The 27,172-nt window shown below is 34.6% G+C and overlaps 1 protein-coding gene across 1 annotated transcript in view; it reads left to right on the top strand.

Annotated features, from left to right (window-relative positions):
- The window catches only part of CREBL2 (cAMP responsive element binding protein like 2), a 31,324-nt gene extending 13,485 nt beyond the window's left edge, over positions 1 to 17,839 (top strand). Inside the window, exons 2-4 of the mRNA XM_052000125.1 lie at positions 6,020 to 6,217; positions 13,999 to 14,143; positions 14,778 to 17,839. Of these exons, the coding sequence (XP_051856085.1) occupies positions 6,020 to 6,217; positions 13,999 to 14,143; positions 14,778 to 14,782 (348 nt within the window). The 3' untranslated portion in view covers positions 14,783 to 17,839. The remainder of the gene's footprint in view (positions 1 to 6,019; positions 6,218 to 13,998; positions 14,144 to 14,777) is intronic.
- Positions 17,840 to 27,172: the final 9,333 nt, after the last annotated feature.

Genomic DNA, 27,172 nt, shown 5'->3' with positions numbered 1-27,172 from the left:
ACCAGCAACAGAAGAGGAAAGGGAAATTTTCTCTGTGGGAGAAGAAACACCTAGTAATTCCCATTCACTAGGCTAATTTCCCCCTCAGAAGGCAATGAAATCATCTTTCAGTAGTCCAGAGTGCTAAGGCTTGGATTGCTGGTATACCTTCTAAGTCATATTCTATAACATAAAAAAGTTTGGTGCACAAAGAAATGGGGCTTCTCAGACCTGTTTTTGATTGGGCTTATTATCATGGCAGATGACAAACTCCAAGGATCTGTTTTGCTCTTGAACTGGAACTGTGCTTTTCCTGAATATGTTTTCCATACTTCTACTGTAACTTTAATCTTGTTAAATTTCTACAAAAAGAAAAAAAAAGATGAAACCTCTTATGGATTTGTTTTTTATCTTGCCAATTAATATAGATACAAAGCTAAAAGAGAAGGCTCTTCTTAATTTTCTACTTCCTGAGACATCTTGTCTTTCTTTTAAGGGCTTGCGACCCAGGAAGATCAAGTTGTTCCTCCTTTGCTGATTATATTAGAACACTGTAGTCCTAGTGACACAAGCAATCAAAAGTTCTTAGAAGTCATCTGTCATAATTGTTAAAGGCTAGTTCATCCTCAGGAGTGAAGGTATCTTATCATTACAGCTCATACTCTGTTGTCACATGCTGCATTTTATGTCTTCCTATGACACATTTTGCAATAGAGGTAGGTGATACTACTGATCAATATTTAAAAATTTTTTAATTGTCATTGTCTTGATGGAGACAAAATGTCAAAATAGAGTGCTGGAATTAGAGTCAGGAGGATATTTATCCCATCTTATCCCCAGTACCAACAATGACTTGTCACCTACTTTTTCAGATTGGGCAAAATAAAGAACTCATCCCAGTGTTTGAGAAACTATATCGAAGAATGAAATTGTGTTTTTAAACTTAAAAAAAAATTAAATTATTTGTTGTTAAAAGAATTTTCTTTCACAGACCTGTATTTTTTATTGCTCTTTTTATACAAAAGTCACCTGATTTTGTCCATATAGAAACTTAGAATCTCAAGAAATCAGGAATCATTCTTGTCTCTTTCATTGATTCACTGTGCAGTTTTGAACAAGAACTCTTCTACATCTCTGTTTCTCGCATCTCAAGAGCCTAACCCATCTTGCTTTGTGGTAAATTGGTTATTTTTAAAGACTAGTGATGGAAGAAAGAAAGGCAAATAAAATATAGCTGCTGGTTCTGTACAAAAAAAGAAAGAATGAATAAAAGAATGAGTGAATTCATCAAGCAACATTATATTGTAATGTTCAAACTGAAAATTATAGGGAACCAAAACTACTTTGGAATGATTAGAATCTTACTGTTGTTCTAGATTTATATTTAAACATATACCCAATCTAATTTACTTCTGATAAACTGACCCTGAAATAAGATTCATGTTCATTGAAGTGGGACATTAACCTAAAACTGGACAGGCTTCTTCAATTTTAAGACACATTCTTTTTAACACCAAAGCAAATATATGCCTTCCTTCTCTTCTTCCTGGAGATAGAATAATAGATAATATGTAATAAGTCATAATAGCAATAGCTATTATTTAAAATAAAGAATAAAAAATATAAGGAAAGATAAAAGTAATTCATCAAAACTAGTCAACATATCAACTGAGTTTGGCAGGAAGCAGATGATCAAGCAGCAAATTCACAATGCCTATTCAAGAAATTTAGCTATGCAAAGACCAGCAAAATGATTATGCCCCACCTCTGTTCAGAAGGGAAGGAGATATCTAAATGATCATTATAATTACAATGTGAAGTTTTTGTTATTGTTGCAATTCTTTGTTTTTGTTATCATTATGTATGTTATTTTCTTGTATCTGCTTATTTCACTTGACATCCATTCATGTTTTTCAATAGTTCTCTGCATTATTTACATTTTTCATAGTATTCCATTATATTTGTACCACAGTCTGTTAAGCCATCTAATTGGTGGATATCTTTTTGTTTGCTAGTCTTTGCATGCTTGTTGAATGATCATTCTATATTTGGTACATTACCACCTATTTCTCTTGACTCGCTGAAATTTATTAATCTGTCTCATTGACCTCCCAACAAAAATCTTAAAGTCACTAGAGATTTGTCTTAGCTATATTCAATATGCTTATTTCTCATCATTCTAAACCTTAGTTTCTAAGATGTTGTATTTTTCCTAAGTTCAAATCTTACTTTAGACACTTAAGAGTTGCGTGATGCTGGACAAACTGGGCTCAGTTTCCATATCTGTAAAATAGGGATAATAATAGTAAATCCTAAGTTTTTTGTTAGAATTAAATGAGATTAATTTATGTAAAGTGCTTTGCTATCCCGAGAGTACTTTCTGAATACTAGATACTGCAGCTATTTACTACAACTTATAACCATTTACTAGGTAATCATTAAAAAAAGTTATTCTGAATTTAAACATCAAATAAAGCAAGTAATTCCATATACAAAGTAGACCATTAAAAAGAATTATTCATGAAACTGAGACTCTTCTGTTATATACAGTTAATATGTAAGAGAATATGAATAGAGTAGAATGAAATAGAAGAGAATAGTTTTTTTATTTGAAGCATATAATAAATTCAGCATGTAACTTTCAGAAGTGTCCTGCTTATCTGTTTACTTCTGGCTTTTTCTTTTCTTCTGCTTAACTTAAAAACAAACAAACAATTGAATGACTGATCTTCTTGTTCTTCTTTCCCCTCCTTCACACCTACCCTTCCTTCTTTTCCTTCTTCCTTCCTCCCTCCTTCCTTTCTTTCCTTTCCTCCTTCCTTACTTTTTTCCTTCCTTCTCTCCTTCCTTTCTTCCTTCCTTCCTTCCTTCCTTCCTTTCTTCCTTCCTTCCTTCTTCCTTCCTTCCTTCCTTCTCTTCTTTTCTTCCTTCCTTCTCTTCTTTTCTTCCTTCCTTCCTTCTTCCTTCCTTCCTTCCTTCCTTTCTTTCTTCCTTCCTTCCTTCCTTTCTTCCTTCCTTCTTCCTTCCTTCCTTCTTTCCTTCCTTCCATCTATCCATTCATCTATCCATCACCCTTTTGCTCTCATTCCATCCCAAATTTTAAAACTGCCTTCATGATATACGAGCTACCTCCCCTTTGGGGGAATATATAACTCCAGTGGTGGTGAAATTTTGTCCTTTTATTTTTTGGAAATGGCAAAAAATTATTCAGAATCAAGTTTTATGAAGAAAATAGTCAAGCTGAGTAATACTGTTTTTTAATAAAACAGAAACAAAACAAGGTAATTAACATTTTAAGTTTATTCAAAGGTCTGGCTTCAAATCTTAGTTCGGATATGTATCGCTTGTATGGTACTGGGCAAGTCACTTGGAACTCTCTGAGCTTCATTTTCCTCGTGTGAAAAATAAGTGTTATTTCCAGAATATTTCCAGCTTCAAATCCTAAGATTCCATTTTTATTATCTGAAGTATTTATTGCCTCTGAAGACTGCTCCCCAGTGATTCTAAAAATGATTACTTTTTAAATCAAGTTTTCAGATAAGTACATGAGAAAATTCTACAGTGGGACATAAAAGGTGATTAAGCTACATTTATTTTATTTTTAAATTAACATTTATTGATATATTTTGTGTTTTATATTCCTAGAATTTCTTTCAGTATTTTTCCCACTAACCCCTTCCAGAGTACCAACACATATAATAAATATTTTTTGAAAGAAAAAGGAAGTAAAACCAGGCCATATGTTGAATAAGTCTGAAAATCTATGCAATGTCCCATTCCTTTGACCTCCCACTAATATGAGAAAATGGGGGTGGGTTTGTCTTTTCATATCTCTTCTTTGGAGTCATGCATATGTTTTGTAATTTTTAATATTCACTTTTAGTAATTTTGTGGTGATTCTTTTTATTTATGTTGTGGTAGTTATTTGTGGCATATGTGGTAATTTTTTTTTTTTTTTTAGCCATTTTCCAATTGATTGGTATCTGCTTTGTTTCCTTGCTATTACAAACTTTTTTGCTATAAATATTTTAATGTCTGAGATCTTTCTGTAACCTTCTTGGTGTATATCCCTAGCAAAGGGATCACTGAATCAAAGGATATAGATATTTGAGTTTGTTTTTTTTAAACATAATTCCAATTGGTTTCTAGATTGTTTGGACCAGTTCACAGCTAGGAGGGTATTGTGATAGTTTGGGTAAGAGAAGTAATGAAGACCTGAATCAGTTAATTTAAGGAGTCTTGACCATTTGCAACTGTTCTCCCTGTCATTTTGCCTAGAAATCTACCTTTTTGGATTAAAATGTGACCTAAATTATGTCATCTAAAAATGACCAGGAAGATAATTGAAAGATCTGGAGATTCTGTATATATAGAAATGCCAGATTTATGGGAGACATTGGACAATATCTCATGATATTCTTATGGACAGTATTTTCTAGGACATGTTTAGTGGTTTTATTATGTGTTTTTGCCCTTGTTCCATTCCTCATCAGATCTTTTATCTATCACTTGGGTGAATACATATGTGGGAAAATTAACAATTTTTTAGCTGATTGAAATCTAGAAAAAATAAGTAATAAATGATATGGTCTTTTTGGGGAGGAGCAGCAGGCAATTGGGGTTAAGTGACCTGCTTAGGGTCACACAGCTATTAAGAGTGTGTCTGAAGGCCACATTTGAACTTAGGCTCTCTGGAGTCTTGGGCTGGTGCTCTCTCCATTGCTCCATCTAGATGTCCCAATTAGTAATGCTTTGGGTGACAAATTTCAAAAAGATCCCAGTATTCTTAGATGACAGTCTAAAGCAAAAAGATAATGAAATATTAAAGGGAAAATTATAAAGTTTTGAACTTAGTTCCAGTATAGTTGTAGTTTAATTTTTTTGTATGAAAAAAATTGGTTCTAATTAGCTAAAATCTTTGTAGGAGTTATTTGTGTACATCGAACAAATGAAAAATCCCAAATGTAATTTTAGGCTATATGAATGAGAATGTACTGCAGTGTCCAGAACAACAGTTGTTAGAGTGCTATAAAATGTTATGTTATATCTCAACTGTCATATTTTCTAAACGATACCAATAAGTTAAAGAAACATCACCAGAGGAGCATAACCAGGATTGTTGTGACTATTTTATACCATGTAAAACAAGGAATCATTAAAGAAACTGAGGTTTTTAGCCTGGAAATGAGAAGACTTTCATGAGGGACACAATAGCTATGAGTACATATGTGAAGGGCTATTATAAGTAAGGGGGATTACATTTATTTTCTGTGGCTTTTTAGAAGGCAAAATTATAATAAACGTAGGGAAATTACAAGGGAGTAAAGTTAAACTTGCTGTAGAGATTTCTCCTAATGCTATCCAAAAAAAAAAAAAAAAGGTTGCCTCATACTATAATGAGTTCCACATTAATGGAGTTCAGAGTGAGATTGGATAATCAGTTGTCAGGGCTCTGGAAGAGGATTTTCATGTAACTAGTATGTAGGTAGACTGGGTGATTTATGTTTTGTTAAAAGGTCTTGGGATTTTATGATTTCAGGCTTATAAATGGAAAGACAGGAAAGGTGCTCAGGAACCTGCGAATTGTAGAGAAGCTCTGAACCTACAGAAATTACCTAGTCTTCTGTCTCTGGCCTTAAAAAAAGATCAGTAGATGAAACATTTGTGACTTTCTGTTGATATCTTTGAACTGGAATAGATATAAAGGATGGCAGCAATAGCCAGGTACCTAGATAAGCTAGTCTTTAAAAAAAGTTGTGAACTTTATAACTTCGATGGAAAAAAAGTTACATTTTAATAATATAAAAGTGTCTTTTCTTTTTTCTCCTGTGTGTTAGAGGGGGAAAATCTGATATTAAAAAAAAAAAATCTGTGAGGCTCACATCTATAGGTCATTTGATAGGATTTTATTTACTTCCTTGATTTTATTAATTGATCCCTTATTATTATTATTATTGACATTTATTAGCTCACTTGCCACCAAAAAAAAGAAAATTATATTGATATGAGAGTGATGGACATTTTTTCTTTCTTTCTGAAGGTAGTTGGAGGCAAAGTAAAGAAACCAGGTAAACGTGGTCGGAAACCAGCCAAAATTGACTTGAAGGCAAAGCTTGAGAGAAGCCGGCAGAGTGCAAGAGAATGTAGGGCCAGAAAGAAGCTGAGATATCAATATCTGGAAGAATTAGTGTCTAGTCGGGAAAGAGCCATCTGCGGTCTCAGAGAAGAACTGGAAATGGTAAGACCTTTTTATTTTGTTCATTTTAGCTTTATTTCTAATCCTCTGCCTGTCTTCATTCACTTAGCCAAAGGAGTAACAAATTCAATTTATGACTGAGCAGAAAATTTATTAGATATTATGTAATGTAGATCAGTTGTGTCAAATTCAAATAGAAATGGATTCCTATGGCTGACTATCGGCTTAGAAAATGAGAAATTAATATTACTAATGCATTTTGTTAAACATTTCCTATAATACTTTAATCTGGTTTGGCCCACATTAAAGTTTTGCAGGTTATGAGGTTGACACTCTGGTGTAGTCTCACTAGCCAGACATCCTCTGAGCTACGATAATTCATGGGGAGGCAGAATAACAGTACTTCACATTTACATAACCTTTTATGATTTATAGGGATTTTTTCCATATAACAATCTTGTGAGGTTGGCAGTGGAAGAGATTAAGTAATAACTGTTGATTGAAGGACTAGATTTGTGTAAGGAGACCAAAACTGGCTTATTAAAAGTAGAGAGGATATAAGGTTAGAAGGCTTTATATGCTAAGCTTAGGAACTTGAACTTAATATAGGGTGAATCACTGTGCTAGAGTATTAATGTTCTACTGAAAATTTTATGTGGGGAAGATTTTTATAGGAGCAGTTTTTCTTTATCCTACATGCATTGATTACAGAATGTCTTGTGATATGGAAAGAAAAATAAATACATCTTTGCTCTTGAGGTTTTTGTAGTCTAGTAGAGGAAATAAGACAGTAAACTATTGTACAAATATATATATATATATATGATGAGTGTATGAACAAAATGTTTTTATAATTCTAAAAAGGATAGAGATCATTGGAAGACAGGTAAAGGAGAGATATTTAAAAATCATTGTCTCCATGAAAATCATGACTTAAAAGAAAAAGAAAAAAGAAAGGCTGGGAGACTCTGTTTCAAGAAATCATAAATGGACTTCCGGTTAAGATGGCGGAGAGGAGGCTCACAGTTGCATAAGCTCCGCGCTTTCTCTCACTATCCACTTCATTACAAGCCTCTGAATCAATGCTTGACTGAAAAAAACCCACAAAGAGTTACCAAGAGAAGCCATCCTTGAGATTCGCCAAGAAAGGTCTGTCTTTACTGGAGGGCTGGGGCGGTTTTAGATCGGGCGCAGGCTGAGGGCAGCGGCAGTGAGAGCACGGGAGCAGACTGGAGAGGGGGTGGGGAGTGATTGCAGCCATCTCTGCGGGGAGAGCTTCGCTACAGGACTGGATACTTTGCTCCGGCAGCAAGTCAGCAGCCCAGCAGAGAAGCTAAAAACACCGGGGCTGAAGAAAAAAACCCCAAACAGCTGGAGTCTCTCGGGACCTGGCCGTCCTCCCCTTCCCCCCTCCCCCCCCCCCCCCCCCCACAGTGACTCAGCACGCTCTGGGACCTCAGAGCGCAGGCGCACACAGTCCTGCTAGTGCCTCACTGCTGCCCCCTGCAGTCTGTAGAGGAAGCTCGATAACATACCCAGCCCCTCCCCCAAAGAAAGACTCCAGTTTTTTCTGTTTTTCTTTGGTAGTTTGTCTCTGATTATTAGGCAGAATGAGCAAGAAACTGAAGAGGACTTTAACCCTTGACAGCTTCTATACAGATAGAGAGCAGACTCTAAATCCTGAGGAGACTAAAAACAGACTGTCCCCAGGTGAATCCCCAAAGGAGGAGATCATCTGTTCCTCAGCACAGATGAACCTCATAGAAGTGATTAAAAAGGCTCTCACAAGGGAGCTAGAAGAAAAATGGGGAAAGCAGAGTGAGGCTTGGGAAAAGGAGAGGGAGGCTTGGCAAAAGAGCCTGGAGAAAGTTAAAGAGAGAGTGGATAAAGAAGTAAAATCCTTGAAAAATAGGATTGGTGAACTGGAAACAGAAAACAGCTCTCTAAAAAACAAAATTAGCGAAATGGAAAAAAATTCCACAGAACAAAAGAACTCAATTGGACAATTAGAAAAAGATTTTTAAAAAATGAGTGAAGAAAATACTTCACTGAAAATCAGAATTGAACAAGTGGAATTGAATGACTCGAGGAGACAAGAAGAATCAGTCAAGCAAATCCAAAAAAATCAAACAATGGAGAAAAATGTGAAATACCTTCTGGGGAAGACAACAGACCTGGAAAACAGATCCAGGAGAGACAATCTGAGAATCATTGGACTCCCAGAAAAACATGATGAAAAAAAGAGCCTGGACACTATTTTCCAGGAAATTATCAAAGAGAACTGCCCAGAAGTCATAGGAACAGAGGAAAAAATAAACATTGAAAGGATTCATCGATCACCCACTGAAAGGGATCCTAAAATCAAAACACCAAGGAATATAGTGGCCAAATGCCAGAACCCTCAGATGAAGGAAAAAATATTGCAAGCGGCTAGAAAAACCCAATTCAAGTATCAAGGAGCCACAATAAGGATCACCCAGGATCTGGCAGCATCCACATTAAAAGATCGAAGGGCCTGGAATATGATATTCCGAAAGGCTAAGGAACTTGGTATGCAACCAAAAATAACTTACCCAGCAAGAATGAGCATCTTTTTCCAGGGAAGAAGATGGACATTCAACGAAGTAAGCGAATTTCATCTATTTCTGATGAAAAAACCAGAACTTAACAAAAAGTTTGATCTACAAATATAGAACTCAAGAGAAATCTAAAAAGGTAAAGATTAATCTTGGGAACTATATTTTGACTATATAGATGTATAAAGAATACATGTATACCTTGTTCTAGAAATTGATGTGGAAAGGACATTGTATCAGAAAAAGGGTAAAGTGGGGGTAGTACATCTCATGAAGAGGCATAGGAAACCTATTATATCTGAGAGAAAGAATGGAGGGGGATGAATATAGTGGGTATCTTACTGCCTTCAGAATTGGCTTTAAGTGAAAAATCTTAAGACATATTCAATCTATGGTGAAACTTCTCCCACCTCATTGAAAAGTGAGAAGGGAAAAGTGAAAAGGGAAGGAATAAGCTAAGCGGAAGGGAATACGGGAACTGGGAGGGAAAGGGGTAAGATAGGGGGAGGAACTCTAAGGCGAGGGGAGGGATACTAAAAAGGGAGGGCTGTGAGAAGCAAGTGGTGCTCACAAGCTTAATACTGGGAAGGGGGGGAAAGGGGAAAGAAGGGAGAAAAGCATAAACCGGGGTTAACAAGATGGCAAGTAATACAGAATTGGTCATTCTAACCATAAACGTGAACGGGGTAAACTCCCCCATAAAGAGGAAGCGGTTAGCAGAATGGATTAAAAGCCAGAATCCTACAATATGTTGTTTACAGGAAACACACCTGAAGCGGGGAGATACATGCAGGTTAAAGGTAAAAGGTTGGAGCAAAATCTACTATGCTTCAGGTGAAGTCAAAAAAGCAGGGGTAGCCATCCTGATCTCAGATCAAGCTAAAGCAAAAATTGATCTAATTAAAAGAGATAAGGAAGGGCACTATATCTTGCTAAAGGGTAGCATGGATAATGAAGCACTATCTATATTAAACATATATGCACCAAGTGGGGTAGCATCTAAATTCTTAAAAGAGAAACTAAGAGAGCTGCAAGAAGAAATAGACAGTAAAACTATAATAGTGGGAGATCTTAACCTTGCACTCTCAGAATTAGATAAATCAAACCACAAAATAAATAAGAAAGAAGTCAAAGAGGTAAATAGAATACTAGAAAAGTTAGATATGATAGATCTCTGGAGAAAATGTAATGGAGACAGAAAGGAATACACTTTCTTTTCAGCAGTTCATGGAACCTATACAAAAATTGACCATATATTAGGACATAAAAACCTCAAACTCAAATGCAGTAAGGCAGAAATAGTAAATGCATCCTTTTCAGACCACGATGCAATGAAAATTACATTCAACAAAAAACCAGGGGGAAGTAGACCAAAAAATAATTGGAAACTAAATAATCTCATACTAAAGAATGATTGGATGAAACAGCAAATCATAGACATAATTAATAACTTCACCCAAGAAAACGATAATAATGAGACATCATATCAAAATGTATGGGATGCAGCCAAAGCGGTAATAAGGGGAAATTTCATATCTCTAGAGGCCTATTTGTATAAAATAGAGAAAGAGAAGGTCAATGAATTGGGTTTGCAACTAAAAATGCTAGAAAAGGAACAAATTAAAAACCCCAGTCAAACACTAAACTTGAAATTCTAAAAATAAAAGGTGAGATCAATAAAATTGAAAGTAAAAAAAACTATTGAATTGATTAATGAAACCAAGAGTTGGTTCTATGAAAAAACCAACAAAATAGACAAACCCTTAGTAAATCTGATTAAAAAAAGGAAAGAGGAAAATCAAATTGTTAGTCTTAAAAATGAAAAGGGAGAACTCACCACTAACGAAGAGGAAATTAGAGCAATAATTAGGAGTTACTTTGCCCAACTTTATGCCAATAAATTCGACAACTTAAATGAAATAGAAAAATACCTCCAAAAATATAGCTTGCCCAAACTAACAGAGGAAGAAGTAAATATCCTAAACAGTCCCATCTCAGAAAAAGAAATAGAACAAACTATCAATCAACTCCCTAAGAAAAAATCCCCAGGACCAGATGGATTTACATGTGAATTCTACCAAACATTTAAAGAACAATTAACTCCAATGTTATATAAACTATTTGAAAAAATAGGGATTGAAGGAGTCCTACCAAACTCCTTTTATGACACAGACATGGTACTGATACCTAAACCAGGTAGGCTGAAAACAGAGAAAGAAAATTATAGACCGATCTCCCTAATGAATATTGATGCTAAAATCTTAAATAAAATATTAGCAAAAAGATTACAGAAAATCGTCACCAGGATAATACACTATGACCAAGTAGGATTTATACCAGGAATGCAGGGCTGGTTCAATATTAGGAAAACTATTAGCATAATTGACTATATCAATAACCAAACAAACAAAAACCATATGATCATCTCAATAGATGCAGAAAAAGCATTTGATAAAATCCAACATCCATTCCTAATAAAAACACTTGAGAGCATAGGAATAAATGGACTTTTCCTTAAAATAGTCAGGAGCATATATTTAAAACCATCAGTAAGCATCATATACAATGGGCAAATTTTAAATTGATCTACACAATAACCCTTTGTGGTAGGTACGCTATTATATTATTCCCATTTTTCAGATGAGGAAATTGAAGCAGCAAGAGGTTAAATCAGTTGTTCTGGGTCACGTAACTGGTAGCTTCCCAGACTGGATTTTAATTCATATTTTACAGACTCTTAAATCCAGTTTTATTTACTACAGTCAAAAGGTGTCAAACTCACAGGCAAAACTTCCAGTTGCTTGAATCATATAATTGGGAATGTTTAACATAAAAAATGCAATTGAGAAATGTTTAACAAAATAAATAAAAATACCGAATGGATAATGTTAACTTGTAGTTTTCTAAATCAGTATGTATCCTGCAGAGATACATTTCTTACTGATTTTGATACTGCTCTATACCACACTGCCTTGGTATATGAACTTAAATGTATAAATATATGTAAATATTTACAGTTGGCTTAAAAACGTCCTGTTAATTCGCAACATTCTTTGCTTTCTTCTGAACTTTTATTAGGCAGAGTGTAGCTAGATGTCTTTAGCCTGAAGAGGAAGGGAATTAGTCCTATGAGAAAGAATATGTCCCATTCTTCCCCGTGTTATAGAAAGAAGATTCACCTCCTTAATGATGGGGGGGGGGGGAACTCTATAAAGGTAAACATGTGATCTCATTGATTCATGAGTTCCCTCTAATGATGCACAGAATAGCACATGTATACATGTGTATATAATTTTGTGGCACTAGTCTTATCCATGTCCTCCCCAAAGTTCTCATAGGGTGTCCTTCCAGTGTCTTAGAGGTTTTCCCTGCCTTTTCTTGCTATGGTGAGGGTACCACAGGAATTCTCTGACTATCTGCCCATCTTTCCCATTCTTGCTACAGAATCAGCCATTCTTCTCTTTGTATCTTACAATTCTTTAATGATGTTTTTTTCTTCTCTTTGTTGTTATATGTTACAGACTGTTCATATGCATCTCATGTCTCTGCATTGCTTTCTGAGTGATATTCATTTTGGTTATTTTCTTAGTTCTCAAATTTCTTGACTTCCCTGAAGTTTTTGACTCTCTCAATCATACTTTTCTTCTTTATACTTTATTTTCTCATGTCTTTGGTGACACTGTACTTTCCTAGTTCTCCTATCTGACCTCTCTTTCTCTGACATGCTTGTTAACCATAAGATCTTCCTAAAACTCTGTGCTAGGCTTTATTTTCTTTTGCTTCTATGAAATTTCATTCAGTGATCTCATCAGCTTCCATGATTTTAATGATCATCTCTGTGTACATAGACAAAGATCTGCTTGTCTATTTCTAATTTCTTCAAGTACTGTCTAGCCTCTTCTTAACTCTTTTCTTTCACCTCATCCCTCATATGCTATCTATGGTAAACACTGTCATTACTACTTTAAAAAAAATAAATTTTATTTTATTTTTAGTTCTGAATTCTCTCCTCTTCACCTACTTTTCTCTTACCTAAGAGAGCAAGAAAAATGAAACCTGTTACAAGCATGTATAGTCAGACCAAAAAAATTTCTGCATTAGCTAGGTTGGGGGGAATAAAAAGAACTTCTGTATGCACTGAGTCCCACATCTGTCTTTCTCTGGGAGTGGATAGCATCATTTATTATGACTTTTTTGGATCTTTGATTCTTTGTATTTTGCAGTGTTCCTATCTTTCAAGGTTTGTTTGTCTTTATAGTATTATTATTATCATATAAATTATTCTGGTTCTGCTTACTTCACTTGATATTAGTTCATAAAAGTCTTAGGTTACTCTAAAATTATTTCCTTCATCATTTCTTACAGCACAATGTCATTTCATCATATATATATATATATATATTCCCCAGTTGATGGCCAGTTCTTCTGGTTCCAATTCTTTGCTATCATGAAAACAAATGCCATTTCTGTTTATACTCTTTATACTTGGCATTACTTTTTTCTTTTCTTTGACACTGTCATGACTCTGGTGCAGATCCTCAGCGCTTCATTCCTGGACTATTGCAATTACCTGTTGATTAGTCTCCCTTTCTATTCTCTCCAATCTATCCTCTACTCAGCTGTCAAATTGATCTTCCTAAAATATAGATCTGATCATATCATATTCCCTGCCTAATACTTTTCAATAAATTCCAGTGGCTCCCCCATAACTGCCCAGATCAAATACAAAGCCTTTCATAACTCAGTTCCCTTACCTTACTTACTCTTCTATTTAGTTTTACTACTTACTAAGTCTTTTTACATCTTAACTGTACTTTTTCTTTAGTCTAGTGACCCTTGCCTCTTTGCTATTCCTTGAACTCCTCTAGCTGTCCTTCATGCGTTTATACTCTCTCTCTTTATTTTTATCTCCTAGCTGCATTGGCTTCCTTCAAATCTCAGCTAAAGTCCCACTTTTTTCATTAAGTCTTTTCAAGTCCCTCTTAATCTTACTGCTTTTATCTTTGATCTTAATTAGCATTTTGAACTTCTTTTCTGTGCTTTTATTTACTTATTTGTAGTATAATTATTGGTTTTATGTGTGGGACATCTTTTCCTCTCCATATAAGCCTCCTGATGGCAAGGATTGTGTCATAATTTCTTGATATATTTCCCATTTGTTTTTATTTCTCTGTACATGGAAAGTGCATGATAAATGCTTGTTGCATATGACTTGGCTGAATTTTACTTAAGTATATTTTATTTCAGTACAAGCAGTGGTGCATGGCAATGGATCAAGGAAAAATCCCCTCTGAAATAAAAGCTCTGCTAACTGGAGAGGAGCAGAACAAATCTCAGCAGAACTCAAGCAGACATACCAAGGCTGTAAAAATAGAAGCTAATAACAACTCTTGTAAGTACACAGTATTTGCTAAATTGATAATTATTGAAGTGTTTCACAATAAGTATTTCATTTGCAGACTAGCTCTTCCCAAATCAAAAGTTTAGATTAAAATAAAAAATTTTGATGTCATTTTTTGTGATGAGCAGATGAAATGGTCTGAATGTCTAAATAGTAATACATGTTTTACCTGAGTATACAAAGATCTTCCTTATCTGATCTTCCTTATGGGGAAGTTTTAATGTTGTCTTATAGATAAGAAGTTTGTGATATTTTAGATATTTTCAGTTTGATCTTTTATCTTATTTAAATTGTGTTCATTCCACCAGGTGCTTTAGGAGCATTGGAGTAATAAAAGAACAACATTATAAGTAATCAATTTTTTACATTCCTTTTTAAATGTGAAGTTTTGTTCTTGTATGAAGAGAATTGGTTTTTCAGTGAATTGATCAAGAAACATTTTAATTATAAAATTGAATTGAACAGTAACTCAACCTGTTACTCTATAATTATATATTTTTAAAAAATCAACAAACTGCTTTTTGTGTAGATGTCTAATTGAAGCAAAAAAGCAGATTATCACAAATTTGGAGTTTGTTTTAAAATGCTTTGGTTAAAGGTTGATTTTTTTTTTTTTCCTCTTCAGGGTGAGGATCATTTCCACTCACGAATCAGTTGCTGAATTGAACATTCAGAATCACATGAAGAATGGACTGGATTGGGCTTTAGAATTTAATTTGCTACCTACAGTTCAGTGGTCATATATGTTAATCTGCAATTGTTGACCAAAATCTGTGATGTATGTTGAAGGACCTGTTCAACAAAAAGAAAATTCAAAATATTCAGTCCTCTTTCATTTGATGTTGATAGCTGCAGTAGATTTGCACATGATGTGATGCTTGGAAGAACCCATGTGGCATGGAGGACAATAAGTTAAGAGACCGTAGTTTTGCACCTTAGTTCCATATTGGTTAATTATGTTCTTTTCATTTAATTGTGTATATTGGTGTCACTTTATTTGCTTTGTTTTTTTGTATACTCTTATTCAGAGAAACCAAATAGGCTGTTTGCTAAATTAAAAGTTTTCAACTTTTAAAATGGACCTGAACTTCTTTCATCAACTTTATTTGAGTGATTTGTATATTTCGTGCAGGAACCACAGATCTGTTCTGTGTATCATTCCAGCATAAACTGTGCATATGTATTAATAATTATATGCACCTCTATTTTTGTAATCCATGATGATCTTTCTGTTATATTTTACCCTTAAGGACAATCCATATGAAAAGCTATTGGAAACTCTTGTCACTTTCCTCCCCAACTGTATTTATAAAAACTATTGAAATTTCCTCATTTATATTAGTAAATAAATTAATCAAACTTTAAAATTACTTTTAAGGTATTTAGATGCAGTAAGCATTTTGTTATTGCTAAATGTAGAAAGATATATGTACATATACACATGCACATATATATACACAAACATGGGGAGAGAGAGAAAGAAAGAATGAGAAAGAGGAGAGAGAGAGAGAAAAAGAGAGAGAGAGATTAAAACACTTTTATTTCATATTTAACTAGCTTGAGAGACTGTTTCAGAGAAAATAGTTTAAAATTAGCTGCTGGTCCTTCAAGATCTTGTTTCTGCTTCAAGGTCTGTAATAAAGTGACATACAGATTGCTTATAGTTTTAATGGCTGCCACAGAAACCAAAATACCAAGCTTCTTTCCTGACATGAGATTCCATTCAGTTCATTCTGAGAAAGGCACAGTAAAATGGTTATATTTCTGTTCTTTTTTCAAGCCAGATGGATACCTATCAGAGAGGAATGCTCTCTCTTGTGTGTCCAAGGAAAACTCAGAGTAAATGAGTACTTTGGTCCTGTCCAAGCCACAGTTCTCTTTCCTGAGCCTCACATTAGGTTCAAACATGGGTGTTTTGATTGTGCAAATCACTACCATAAATGTTTGATGCCAGGGGGAACAGAAACCAATTCTTCCATTGACCTTTATCATTCATATCCAAGCCCTCATTTATTAAAGGTTTATCTTCCCCAAAAGAGCGTTTGGTATAGTATGAGGAATCAGGCTTTATAAAAATCTTTGAAAAATATACTTGTTTAAAACAAATAACAAATAAGTACTAGATACAATTTAATTTTTCTACTCCTGCTTCTGTGATAAGGTCCTTTATCATTGTCTCTTTCTTAGATAATTAAATCAGAAGTTTTGATCTCTTATTACTAAACCATAATTTTATGTAATTGGCCTACTATCCCCTATTAATTGGCTTTTTCATCAAATGTTTGTTATAAAATGTTATTATAGGAAAGATCAATCTTATTTAGGAAGATGATGTGGACCATGACGGGAGCATGAAAGTGAATATGTATCCTTCTTGGACTGTACGGTATGACCTCATCTGGCCAGGGAGCCTAACAACCTGGTGTTCTTTGGAGTGCAAACTTAGGTTTGCCCTTTTGGTGTTATGTGACCACCATTAGTAAACTACTAATTCTCTCCTCCCCTTTCCCTCCAATCTTTGTGTTTTGGAGCAATAAAAAGATGAAGAAAATTTTATGTCTTAGAAACTGGATATGTTTTTATTGTTTTTGGTTACTTGATCACATGTTTTCCAAAATATCCTAAGACTTGGTTTACATTATTTCTGGACCATTTGAATACCATCCAGATAAGTATTGTAAATGTAAATATTCCAAAATGAAAAGTTTTTTTTTGATGGAATGTGCCTGTATGCTTGAAATATTTCTTCCCTGACAGTAATTCTATGTTATGTAAGTCATTTGAGCTTTTGTTATAATATCTTTACAAAAGTTGATAATTTTACCCTCATATAGAGGATATATGGAATTCATGTAAGAGTAAATTAGAATTGTTATGCTGCTTTTATTTCTAGAACTTTCGCTTTTGTCTTTGTGGACAAACAGAACCAAGAGAAGGTACCTTGGCTTTAAAAAGAATTGTTTTTAGTATTTTAAGGATTGTGCTGTCAATATATTTTGGTTAGTTTTACAGCATGATAATAAATGTCATTGATTAAAAAAACTGGAGCATGTCCTGTCCCATTTCAGTTAAAGAACATAGCATTTATGAAAATTCTATCATTTCTTATGTGGTTAGATAGCAAAAAGCAGAGAGAAAACATGAAATGTTGCATACTATGACATTCTTTGGATGAATGTCACTTTTCTTTCCTATATTAGAAAGATCTGGGAAAAATGTATTTTTACAGGGCATTGGATTCTCAATTTCCTATAAATTAATCATCAAATCAATTTGCATATGTACAAATTATACATCAAATCAATAGAGTGTGTTAAATGAGTTCTAAAAAGTGAAGCTTAGAATTGGATGTAGTTGGCTAAAATATCTTTCCTTATTATAATCTTTATTTTATTGTAGCAAATTTATATCATTGTTCACCAATATACTGACAATATTTACAATTGCCATTTTTTAGCAATTGATCATCTTTCAATTATGATAGACCTAATTTGGCTTATTATAAGGGAGATATCTAAAATTTTGATTGAAATAAAGGCAAACTTTTAAATAACATAATTGATAAATTTTGCAAGAAATTAAACACACATATTGCGTAAAAAGAAATATGACTTTTAAACTACATGGTATTTCTGGGACATTGAAAGAATTTTAATTTCTCTAAAGAACATTGTACATTTATATTTTTTATTAAAAATAAAATAAAGGTCTCAATTGCATGCTTCAAATTACTAAACTATTTCTGCTTAAATGTTTCTTTTAATAGTACAATAATGTGGGCAGCTAGGTGGAGCAGTGGAAAGAGTACCAGGCCTGGATTCAGGAAGACTCATCTTTCTGAGTTCAAATCTGGCCTCAGACACTTAATTGTTGTGTGACTGGGTATGCCATTTCACCCTGTTTGCTTTAGCTGCTCATTTGTAAAATTAGTTGGAGAAGGAGATGGCAAACCATGCCAGTATCTTTGCCAACAAAATCCCAAATGGGGTCATGAAAAGTTAAACTTGACTGAACAACAAAAATTATGTGACTAGGTTTTTTGTGAGTTAAATGTACAGAAACACAGAATTTTAGAATTGGAAGGGATCTTAGCTGTCATCCAGTGCAACCCATACATAAAAAGAATTTTCCCTGTAATATATTCAACATATTCAACATAATCCAGCCTTTTATTGAAGACCTCCAAAGAAGGAAAACTCATCAATTCTTGAAGTAACTCATTTTTGGAGAGGCCGAATGATGGTTTTGTTTCCATTTAATCTAATTTTACCTCATACAACATGTACTCATTTTCATGGTTCAGTTTCCTGGGGCTAACAGAATAAATCTGATTCCCCCCCTGTACATGACAACCTTTAGATTAATGGAGACTGCTCTTGTGTTCTCCAGAGTCTTCTCTTTTCCAGGCTAAAATAACCACTTCCTTCAACTGATCTTTATGTGACATGACATGGATTTAAGGCCCTTCACCATCCTGGTTGCCTTCCTGGACATTTCTACTCCAGCAACCAGTTCCTTCCCTATTGATAAGAAGCAGATCCAGAATAGAATTTCCCCTTGTTTGCTTCTTTGTTATTTAAAGGATGGAGTTGTCACTACATCAAATCAGAAGTTTATTAGATTATGCTTTTGGCAGATATCTGCATAATTGAAGCCTCTTTTGCCAGGCTTTTGACTTGTGTCCCAAACTGATCCTTTTTTTTTTTTTTTTTTCCAGTCTAAGTGGTCTTCAGACTGCCATGATAAAATCATTTTTGTTTCTTCCTTTGTTGTATCTTCACCCAAATAGTCTTCATCTTGACCTCCCTGCATTCTTGCACCTCTACTTGGATTTCCTTGCATGGGTTTGCCTTCTTAATATAACAATGTCTAACCCTTCCTTTTTATCTGTTATATTTCTTTTGAAAAAGTTGTACTTCTCCAGAGCTATAGTCCAATCATGGGTTTCATCCTACCAAGACTTTAAGAGATACCTGTTAGGTCAAATTTGTCTATTTAGGTTAGAATCTCTAGTTGGAACCCCTAGTTCCTTTTGCTTGCTGGATTTTGGGCATTGTGTGTAGACATTTGAATACATGGGTTTCATTTATTTGACTCATTTTCTTGGATTTTTTCCCCTTGAGCACTTCTGGGTAGCTCAAGTGCTGTTTTCTTTGTAGCTATTCCCTATGATATCTAAATTGAGAAATAAACATGAGCAATCTTCTCCTTCTTCCAACTTTTTTTTTTAATTTGAAGTCTTTTTAATGAAATTTGCAAGTTATATGGCAATTAAAATTTAAATTGGTCTCCATTAGATTTATAAAATCTGATCAGGAACATCAATCCTCTTTTAAATGGTGGTCAAGAAATCCAAATCCTATTCTCAGATATCAAATTTCTAGCCAGTTTGCTCCCCAAATAAAATTTTACTTTCTGTATCCTTGGCTTTCAGTAGGTAAGAGACAGTGGAATAACACTGTGATTTCATTCTCTTGCCTAAAACTTCATAATCATTGTCAATACTTTTTAGGTTCTTTCTGGCAGTATCATTTGTACCCATACCAATCATAAGGAGTGGGTAGTTGTCATTTGGTTTTAATAAATCTCAGGAGATTCTTTGTTATGTCTTAGATACATAATACTATGTGAAGACATTCTATTATCTCTTAGGGAATCACCAAGTACTACTACTAGTACTCCTTTTCTTAGATTATTTTTCTGCCTCTGATTGAATAATCTCAACTGATGGCTTCTAGAGTTCATTGTTTTAATCTTTGGTGTACCACCAGCTATTTTAGAGTCCAACTCCCTCTTTTCAAGATGACCCTCATATCTGTTTTTAAACTCTTAATTTTATAGCTGTCCCTTTTCTTTCTTTTGTATTAACACTTTCACTCAATCCTAAAAAAAAAAAAAAGTCAAATCACATCCCTCTTTTATCTCAGATCCCTCCTTCCTATTAAAACCTCATTTTAATTTCCTAGAGGAACAATTCATTGTTATTTTTTAAAGTCGATCATCTTCTCTTAACTTGACAACCTCAACTTAACTTCTATTCCTTTCTCTAAGCACAGACTTCATAGTCATGTCTGCCTTTCTGGTTTGGACCAAATTCCTATTCACCCATTTGTTTATAATTCACTCTATAGTTTTTGCTTTGCCCTTCATTTATTCCACTTATCTTGTCTTATTCTGCTAGCTACCTTTTCTTGCTGAATCTTCCTCTTCACATCCTATTCTCTGATCTCCTTAGTTGTCCTTTTTTTTCATCTTTCAATCCCTTTTGTATAGGTTTAGAGAGTATTTTCTTATCAATTTTTCCTCAATCTCTCAAATTTCTCCAAATTTTTCTTTTTCAAATTCAACTTTGTAACTCCAACTTTGCTTTGAATCCTTTCTCACCTCTTTTAGAATCAGGAAATAGAATAACATTTGTTATGGTTTTGAATTTGATTATATTTAGCGTATTTTTGATTTGTTTTTGACGGTGTGTGTGTGTGTTTAACAATGTGCTAACATGGAACAATTGGCTAGAAACTCCTGGTATAACACAATCACTATGGTCTTGTTAATTGAAAGGGATCACCAGATTCCATATAAGTAGATCAATTTTATGAATCACTGGTATTATATCAAGAACAGCAATGTAATGATTGGCATATATATTTTCATTACTATTTGGGCCCATGTAGTTCTTATTTCTTTTGTTCCATTTTACTATAAACCAGGGTGGAAAGTTTGAAGTTCAAATAATTCATGATTATAGAATATGGTAAAAAGACAATATTTGGGATATCTCAACATGACTGATAATGCTCATACTAGATATTTCACCTGTCTGAGTGGCTAATGAGAGTTATGGCTCATTTATGGTGATGTAGGTGGCATAGAAATATTTAGCTAATGCAGTAGGAAGACAAATTTTAAACATCATTAGACTTAAATATGGGGAGTTTGTGGTTTAGGGTGGAAAACCCCATACTACCTGAAATCCTTCAGTATATAATAACTTCAACAACTATATATGACTGTTTGGGCAAAGGTCCAATAACTGAATCTTGCCAGCCTTTTTATCTGTCTGGAAAGATAGAATTTTGACAGAAAATATCATCTTCTATGCAAAAGAACATAATAGCTTGGAGGAAATGTTTTCATGAAACAAGGTCAGGGATTTTCATTTTTATTGGTTTTTTTCTAGAACAAGTATTGTTATTTCTAGAATAATGATGTCAAACTCAAATAGAAACATATCGATGTGGGCCACATATTAACCACAAATTAACAATATGTTTGTTGTATTACATTTTAATTTATTTTTCAATCATTTCTCACTTGCTTTTTAATTTGATTCCATTTGTATTAGGGAGTTTTGCTGATTACAAGGGGCTACAAGCTTGATACCTCTGTTCTAGAACACATTTCCAACAATATTTTTTGTTACGATGTAGACCAAGTCTGTATTATACAATTATGTGTTCTTAAGGGAAGTATTTCCCCTACTTTTTATTTTCTGAGTTATATAATGTAGCCAAAATTTAGTTTATTTTTAATATTTATTGACATTTTCTATTTTTACTAAATGTGTGGAACTAGAATTCAAAATGGGTTATTTATTTGATAGACTCAGTCCCATACTGAGAAATTATAAAATGTATAATTTTCCAATAAATTTTAAGAATGAATTTATCAAATCTCAGAAGACAATGACATCAAGGAAGATAAAGGCATGTCCTTGCTTAGACAAACTTATTGAATAGATAAATTGTAACTCTCCTAGGACTTTCAAGAATCCTACAGATCTTTAGCTCCTTAATAGAGAGTCTGGGAGGCAATTAACATTAAATTGTTCTGAACCACAACCAACCAGAGATGAATTTGAAACCAAAATTCTTAGGAAAAATATGTGGTTAAATTCCATAAGAAATATTTGCAAATAGTTTTGGGAAGGCAGGATTTTTTATTAGAAAAATCCACCTCCCCCCCCAATAAATGCATGTGTAAAGAGAAGGTATAGTGAATATCAGCATAAATCTCTACTGAGTTTGCATTTGGAAGAGAGGTCACCTGTCATTTAGTCTAAGCCACATGTGAACAAAAATCCTAAAATATCCCAAATAAGTGGTCTTCCAGTTTTTATGTAAAGATCTTTACAATCTTTTTTTTTGGGGGGGGGGGAGTAAGTATAAAGGTTCCAAAGGATGGTAATGAATAGGCTTTTTTTGGTTGAGAAAATCTTTAAAATACAAAATAGGAAATTTCCTATTTCCTATACCACATCCTCTAAGATCTATTTCATATATTTTTTCCCAAGAGAGGGTTATTGGTTTCTTCACACTGACCCTGAAGCACTTTTTCTTTTCTTTTTTTTTCTTTAAAGCAACGTAAATATACGTGACACATGATTCCTAGATGTATATTTAGAATCAAAAGCCCTAATTCTTAAAAGAAAACATCAAATCTAATCAACAAATAACAACAAAACCCAAACACCTTGATTTGATTTGTTTTCCATTTATAGAGTGTAGCCTTCTTTTGACTTTTGTGTTTATGTAAAAACACTCTTTTTAGTAATATAGTTGTCAACTCTAACTTTGGTCCTTGGAGCTACTCAAGTAATGTGTTTCCTTTGTTTTCAGTATTTTACTGTTATGAATTTTCAAGCTGTTTCCACAATAAACAGAGATTTAGTCTTCATGGGAAAAAAGATCTTCTATAAGAAAAGTTGAAAACACCAAAACACAAAAATGGTAGAAAATAAATAAAATGCTGTTGTTGGGTTTTAAAAAATCATCAGTCCCTCTCTGTTAGATGAGAGAGAATCCTAAAGAAAAACGACTTTTTGAAAGCTCTAAACCCTAATATGGTGTTTTAAAATCCTACTTTTAGTACTCCTTTTCCTTTAATAAGAGAGAGAAAAGAAAATTATTTATTGATAGGTAGTGAATAGAAATAACATAATACCTACTCATTACTTAGGTTACTGGTCCTCTTTTTTCCCCTAACATCATGAATTGCAGACTTCCCTAAACACAAAACAAAATGTAGGTAACACTTCTTTGTAGTGTCATTTGTATAGGTTTAAACCTTTACACATGGTTTATATAACTTTATTCTCATGACAATCTGTGAAACAGATAAGGCTGATATTACCCTCATTTTTGCAAAAAATGAAACAGATACAGAGAGGTTAATTTGCCCAATAGACATTTAAGGCTGGAACATAAACTGGCTAATTCCCAAGTCTAGGTCTAAATCTATTACAGCATGGTGCCCTTCTAAATCATAATAACGAAGGCTGAAAAAAAGTTGCCAGTTGAGCCTGGATTTGGGAATTAGAATTAAGGTCATATCTTTATAGTACAAAATTTAACCCTTTGGTATACTGGAAACAAAACCAATCAGTAGAGTTATCTGTGGGATGTTTTAACAAATAAACTGAACTTGCCATTATATTTCAACTTTTAATTAAAAAAGATGATGTTGACTGAGACTGAACCAAAAACTAGATTCCTTTCACACTCCACAAAAAACTATTCCTTTTTCTCTCTAGATCCTGGACCTCTCCCATATACCTACTGATTTTTAAAATTTAATTATGTCCTTTCGTAGAAAAAGAAGAAAAACAATTTTTAAAAGCCCCCTAATTTTAAAGCAAAGCGGAGTATATAATTAAAAGTAGATGATAGAAAAAGTGTTTAATGATAGAAGGGGGGAAAAAAGAAAAAAAAAAACTGTAGTTTTCTTTATCAATTACCAATGGAAAAAACAAGTTCCCTAGTGGAACTCAAAATTAACCGGGAGAAAGAGAACACCCCGTGAAATTGGAGTATGCCCATAGATGGCAGGCTAAATCCAGAGAAGAGTTTAGCACTCTAAAACAGCTATAAGGTGATAGACACCATAAGGCTTGAGGAAGGGGGAGGGAAATGACACCATGAGGCAGAATACCATGGCGAACTATAACCCCAAAAGAGATTCAACAAATATGGCATGGCTATAGGAAGATTTATAGGAGAAATTAACCCCAGTGGTTTGATATAACTTGAATTTCTGACTGGATGCATCAAGGTGGGGCTAACCAGGACCTCCACAGAGAGTAGGGCTATGAAATTGAACTGATCCCCATCATTGCCCTTCCATGCTTGTCTTAGGGAATAATTTTATTAGTATTTCAGGTTCTCTCTGCTAACCCTACTTAGTAATCCAGGATGTCAACTCTATGTAGATTTCTGTGGTTCAGTTTATTTTTTATACCAAAAAAAACTTCAAAAGGCATAATCATAAAGACATAAACTTATTCCCATAATACTAGTGGACATAATTTTCTGCACTTCTTCCCCTACTTTTGTAACATCGCAGTCTCTGGGAAAGGGAAGTTCAGGGCTTAGCTCACTGCCTATAGAACACAGTTCCAAGTCCAAATCCCCTTATTGAGTCCCAGATACCCTGGCTTCTCAGAGCATCCAAGATGGGATGCACAATCCTGCCTGTGTACTAGCTCCAAGATTGTTACATAGCTCAAACTACCAGCTTCAATGGGAATTGCAGCAGACACTTGGAATTTAAAAGGACAAAGGAAATCAAAGAGAAATATCCCTAGACCCATTTCTCAGAGCCAGGGTAAGAGAGGGAGTAAAGGAAGGACTTTGTTTCCCTCTCACCAATTCAGTTCATGGCTCTGGGTGAATTAGAATCGTCTCCTTCTGGATATAGCAGAAGTGCAGCAGAAAGAGCTCTTAATATAGTGTTAGAAAAGTTTGAAATGCCAATAAATGTACAAGGAAACATGAAATAGGTGACAGCAAAACAAGCCAGAGATACAAAACTAAGTGGTGTAGGAGTATGAACACAAGGTTATCTAATGGGGTCCTGGAGGGGATGAAGCATCTTCCAAATCCAAACCATAGATTTCCCTTTTTTAACCAGGCTGGAAGTGCAGTGGCTATTCACAAGCTGGATCCCACTGCCGATTGACCTAAAAGTTTTGACCTATAATGCTTTTCTGACCTGCCTCTCTTTAGACAGCTTTGTGATCCTTTGTTCCCAGGTGCTCACTGTATTGGTATAGAACATAGTACAAATAGTCAGTTTTAGTCTTACTACAACCCAAAATTCTGGAACTCAAGTGATCCACACATTTCACAAATGCTGGGATAAGGGTTATTCATAACAGTGCCCCACCAAATTGCCATTCCTAAATCAGAGGTATGACTACAGTTTCAAGAACTCCCTAATTCCTATAGGAAAAAAAAAAAAAAAACATGGAAGTTTTAGATTTCAGCAGATTGATAGTCATATGTGGCAAAGACAGAGACCATGCTATCTCCCCCTTCATTTATAAATGGAATGTTTCCATACCTAATAAGAGACATAAAGCTTTGAGTTGCACATGTAAAGGGAAGAAAAGAAATTAAACTTTGTTCAGCTGTAAAGACCCAACCAGAATTTCAGAAATGTACAAGATGGGAACCATAAGTTCCCTTATTTGGAAACCTAGGTCTGAAATAGACTGTGGAATAGGAGAGACTTAACCTTTCCCATCCCCTGCCAGGAAGGTGAAAAAACTTTAGTCCTGAGGGAACAGAACTGGAAAAGCTTCTGCCAACCATAAGCTGAGGACATTTGTCCTCTTAAAGTAAAATAACACGCCAGCAGAGGGAGCACAGTAGCTTCCAAGTGAGCATAAGACTAGAAACAGAGCAAATTTAGGGAGTCCAAGGGATGGATTAATTACCACTTAGAGATGCTCCAACTTGTAAGGAGACAGCCCAGAAGCTAAGTGACTTTCCTGGACTAGTCCAGCTACAAATTAGCTCTTAAAATTGAAGCAGCATGCTCTGTGAAAGAACCCTGAGAAGTCAACCACAAGGTGTGCCCATTGAACCTGAATAATCCGCTTCCCCTCCAGGGACTCAGCCTGCTGGTGCAAATGTGAGCTGGGGGTGGTAGTGTGCTATAAGAGCAAAATTTGACATAATGTTGTACAATATGGTTCTAGTCCACCTTTCCAAATTTAGTTCACATGACTTCCTTTCATGGATTTTATTCCCAAGACAAACTAGTTTACTTTTTACTCCCTTAATTCCAAATTCTCTCTCTTAAAAGCTTATGAAGCAGGGAGTCATTTTGGTAGGTCTGGAGTCAGGAATACATGAGTTCAAATTCAGACTCTTATTAGTTATGTATGATCCTGCACAAGTCACTTAATCTGTCTGACTCAGTTTCCTTCACTGTGAAATGGGGTTAATGATAGCACCTATCTTAAAAGGTTGTTGTAAGATCAAATGGGATATCTGTTAGTGACTTAACACATTGCCTAGAACAGAGCAAATGCTTAATGAAAGGCTTATTTCCTTTCTTTCCTCATGCCTGGAATGCATCACCCCCTTCCTTCTATGTCCCAAGTTCTCTTACTGACTTTTTGAGCACATATACTCAGGGTGATATTGAAAGAACAGATAGTACTTATTATCATTCTCTGGGCATGGAGAGATAGGGTATTTTGAGTTGAATTACAAGATATGCTTTTTTCACTTCAAGTTAAACTAATGCTCTATACTATACAATAACAAATCACTGAGTTAATTACTGGGAAGGGAAAAACCCTTTCTCTGGTTTCTTCACCACACAATGGAAACTACCTAATACCCCTAAAGTTAGTAAGGGGGTGAATTCCTGCCTTAGTATCTATTACACCACCCAAGGGACAATCTTACCATAATTGAAAGTCTGTGGCTTGGGAGTGGAGAGAGTTCTAGACAATTAAATCTGGAGTTGTGGCAACGATACTTAGATCAGACAGTTAATATCCTCTGGACTCACTGGAAGCAAGAGGCAAGAGGTGTTTTGTTTCTTCTCCTTATCAGGCTTGTGTCAGCCAGGTATCTCGGTTTGTCCAGAGACATTGGTCAATACTGTAGCACCAGCTTAATCCATCACAAAAATTGGTGGGGAGTTGGGCCTGGTAGTGCCTGGCTGCTTAAAGGGATTTTTCTTTAACCTGGGAAGTTTGGATTTTGAATGTGACATTCCTGGGAC

This window comes from Antechinus flavipes, chromosome 5, assembly GCF_016432865.1.
Source record: "Antechinus flavipes isolate AdamAnt ecotype Samford, QLD, Australia chromosome 5, AdamAnt_v2, whole genome shotgun sequence".
NCBI lineage: Eukaryota > Metazoa > Chordata > Mammalia > Dasyuromorphia > Dasyuridae > Antechinus > Antechinus flavipes.
Note: the sequence above shows the minus strand (reverse complement) of the source record. Positions and strands in the feature narration are given on the sequence as shown.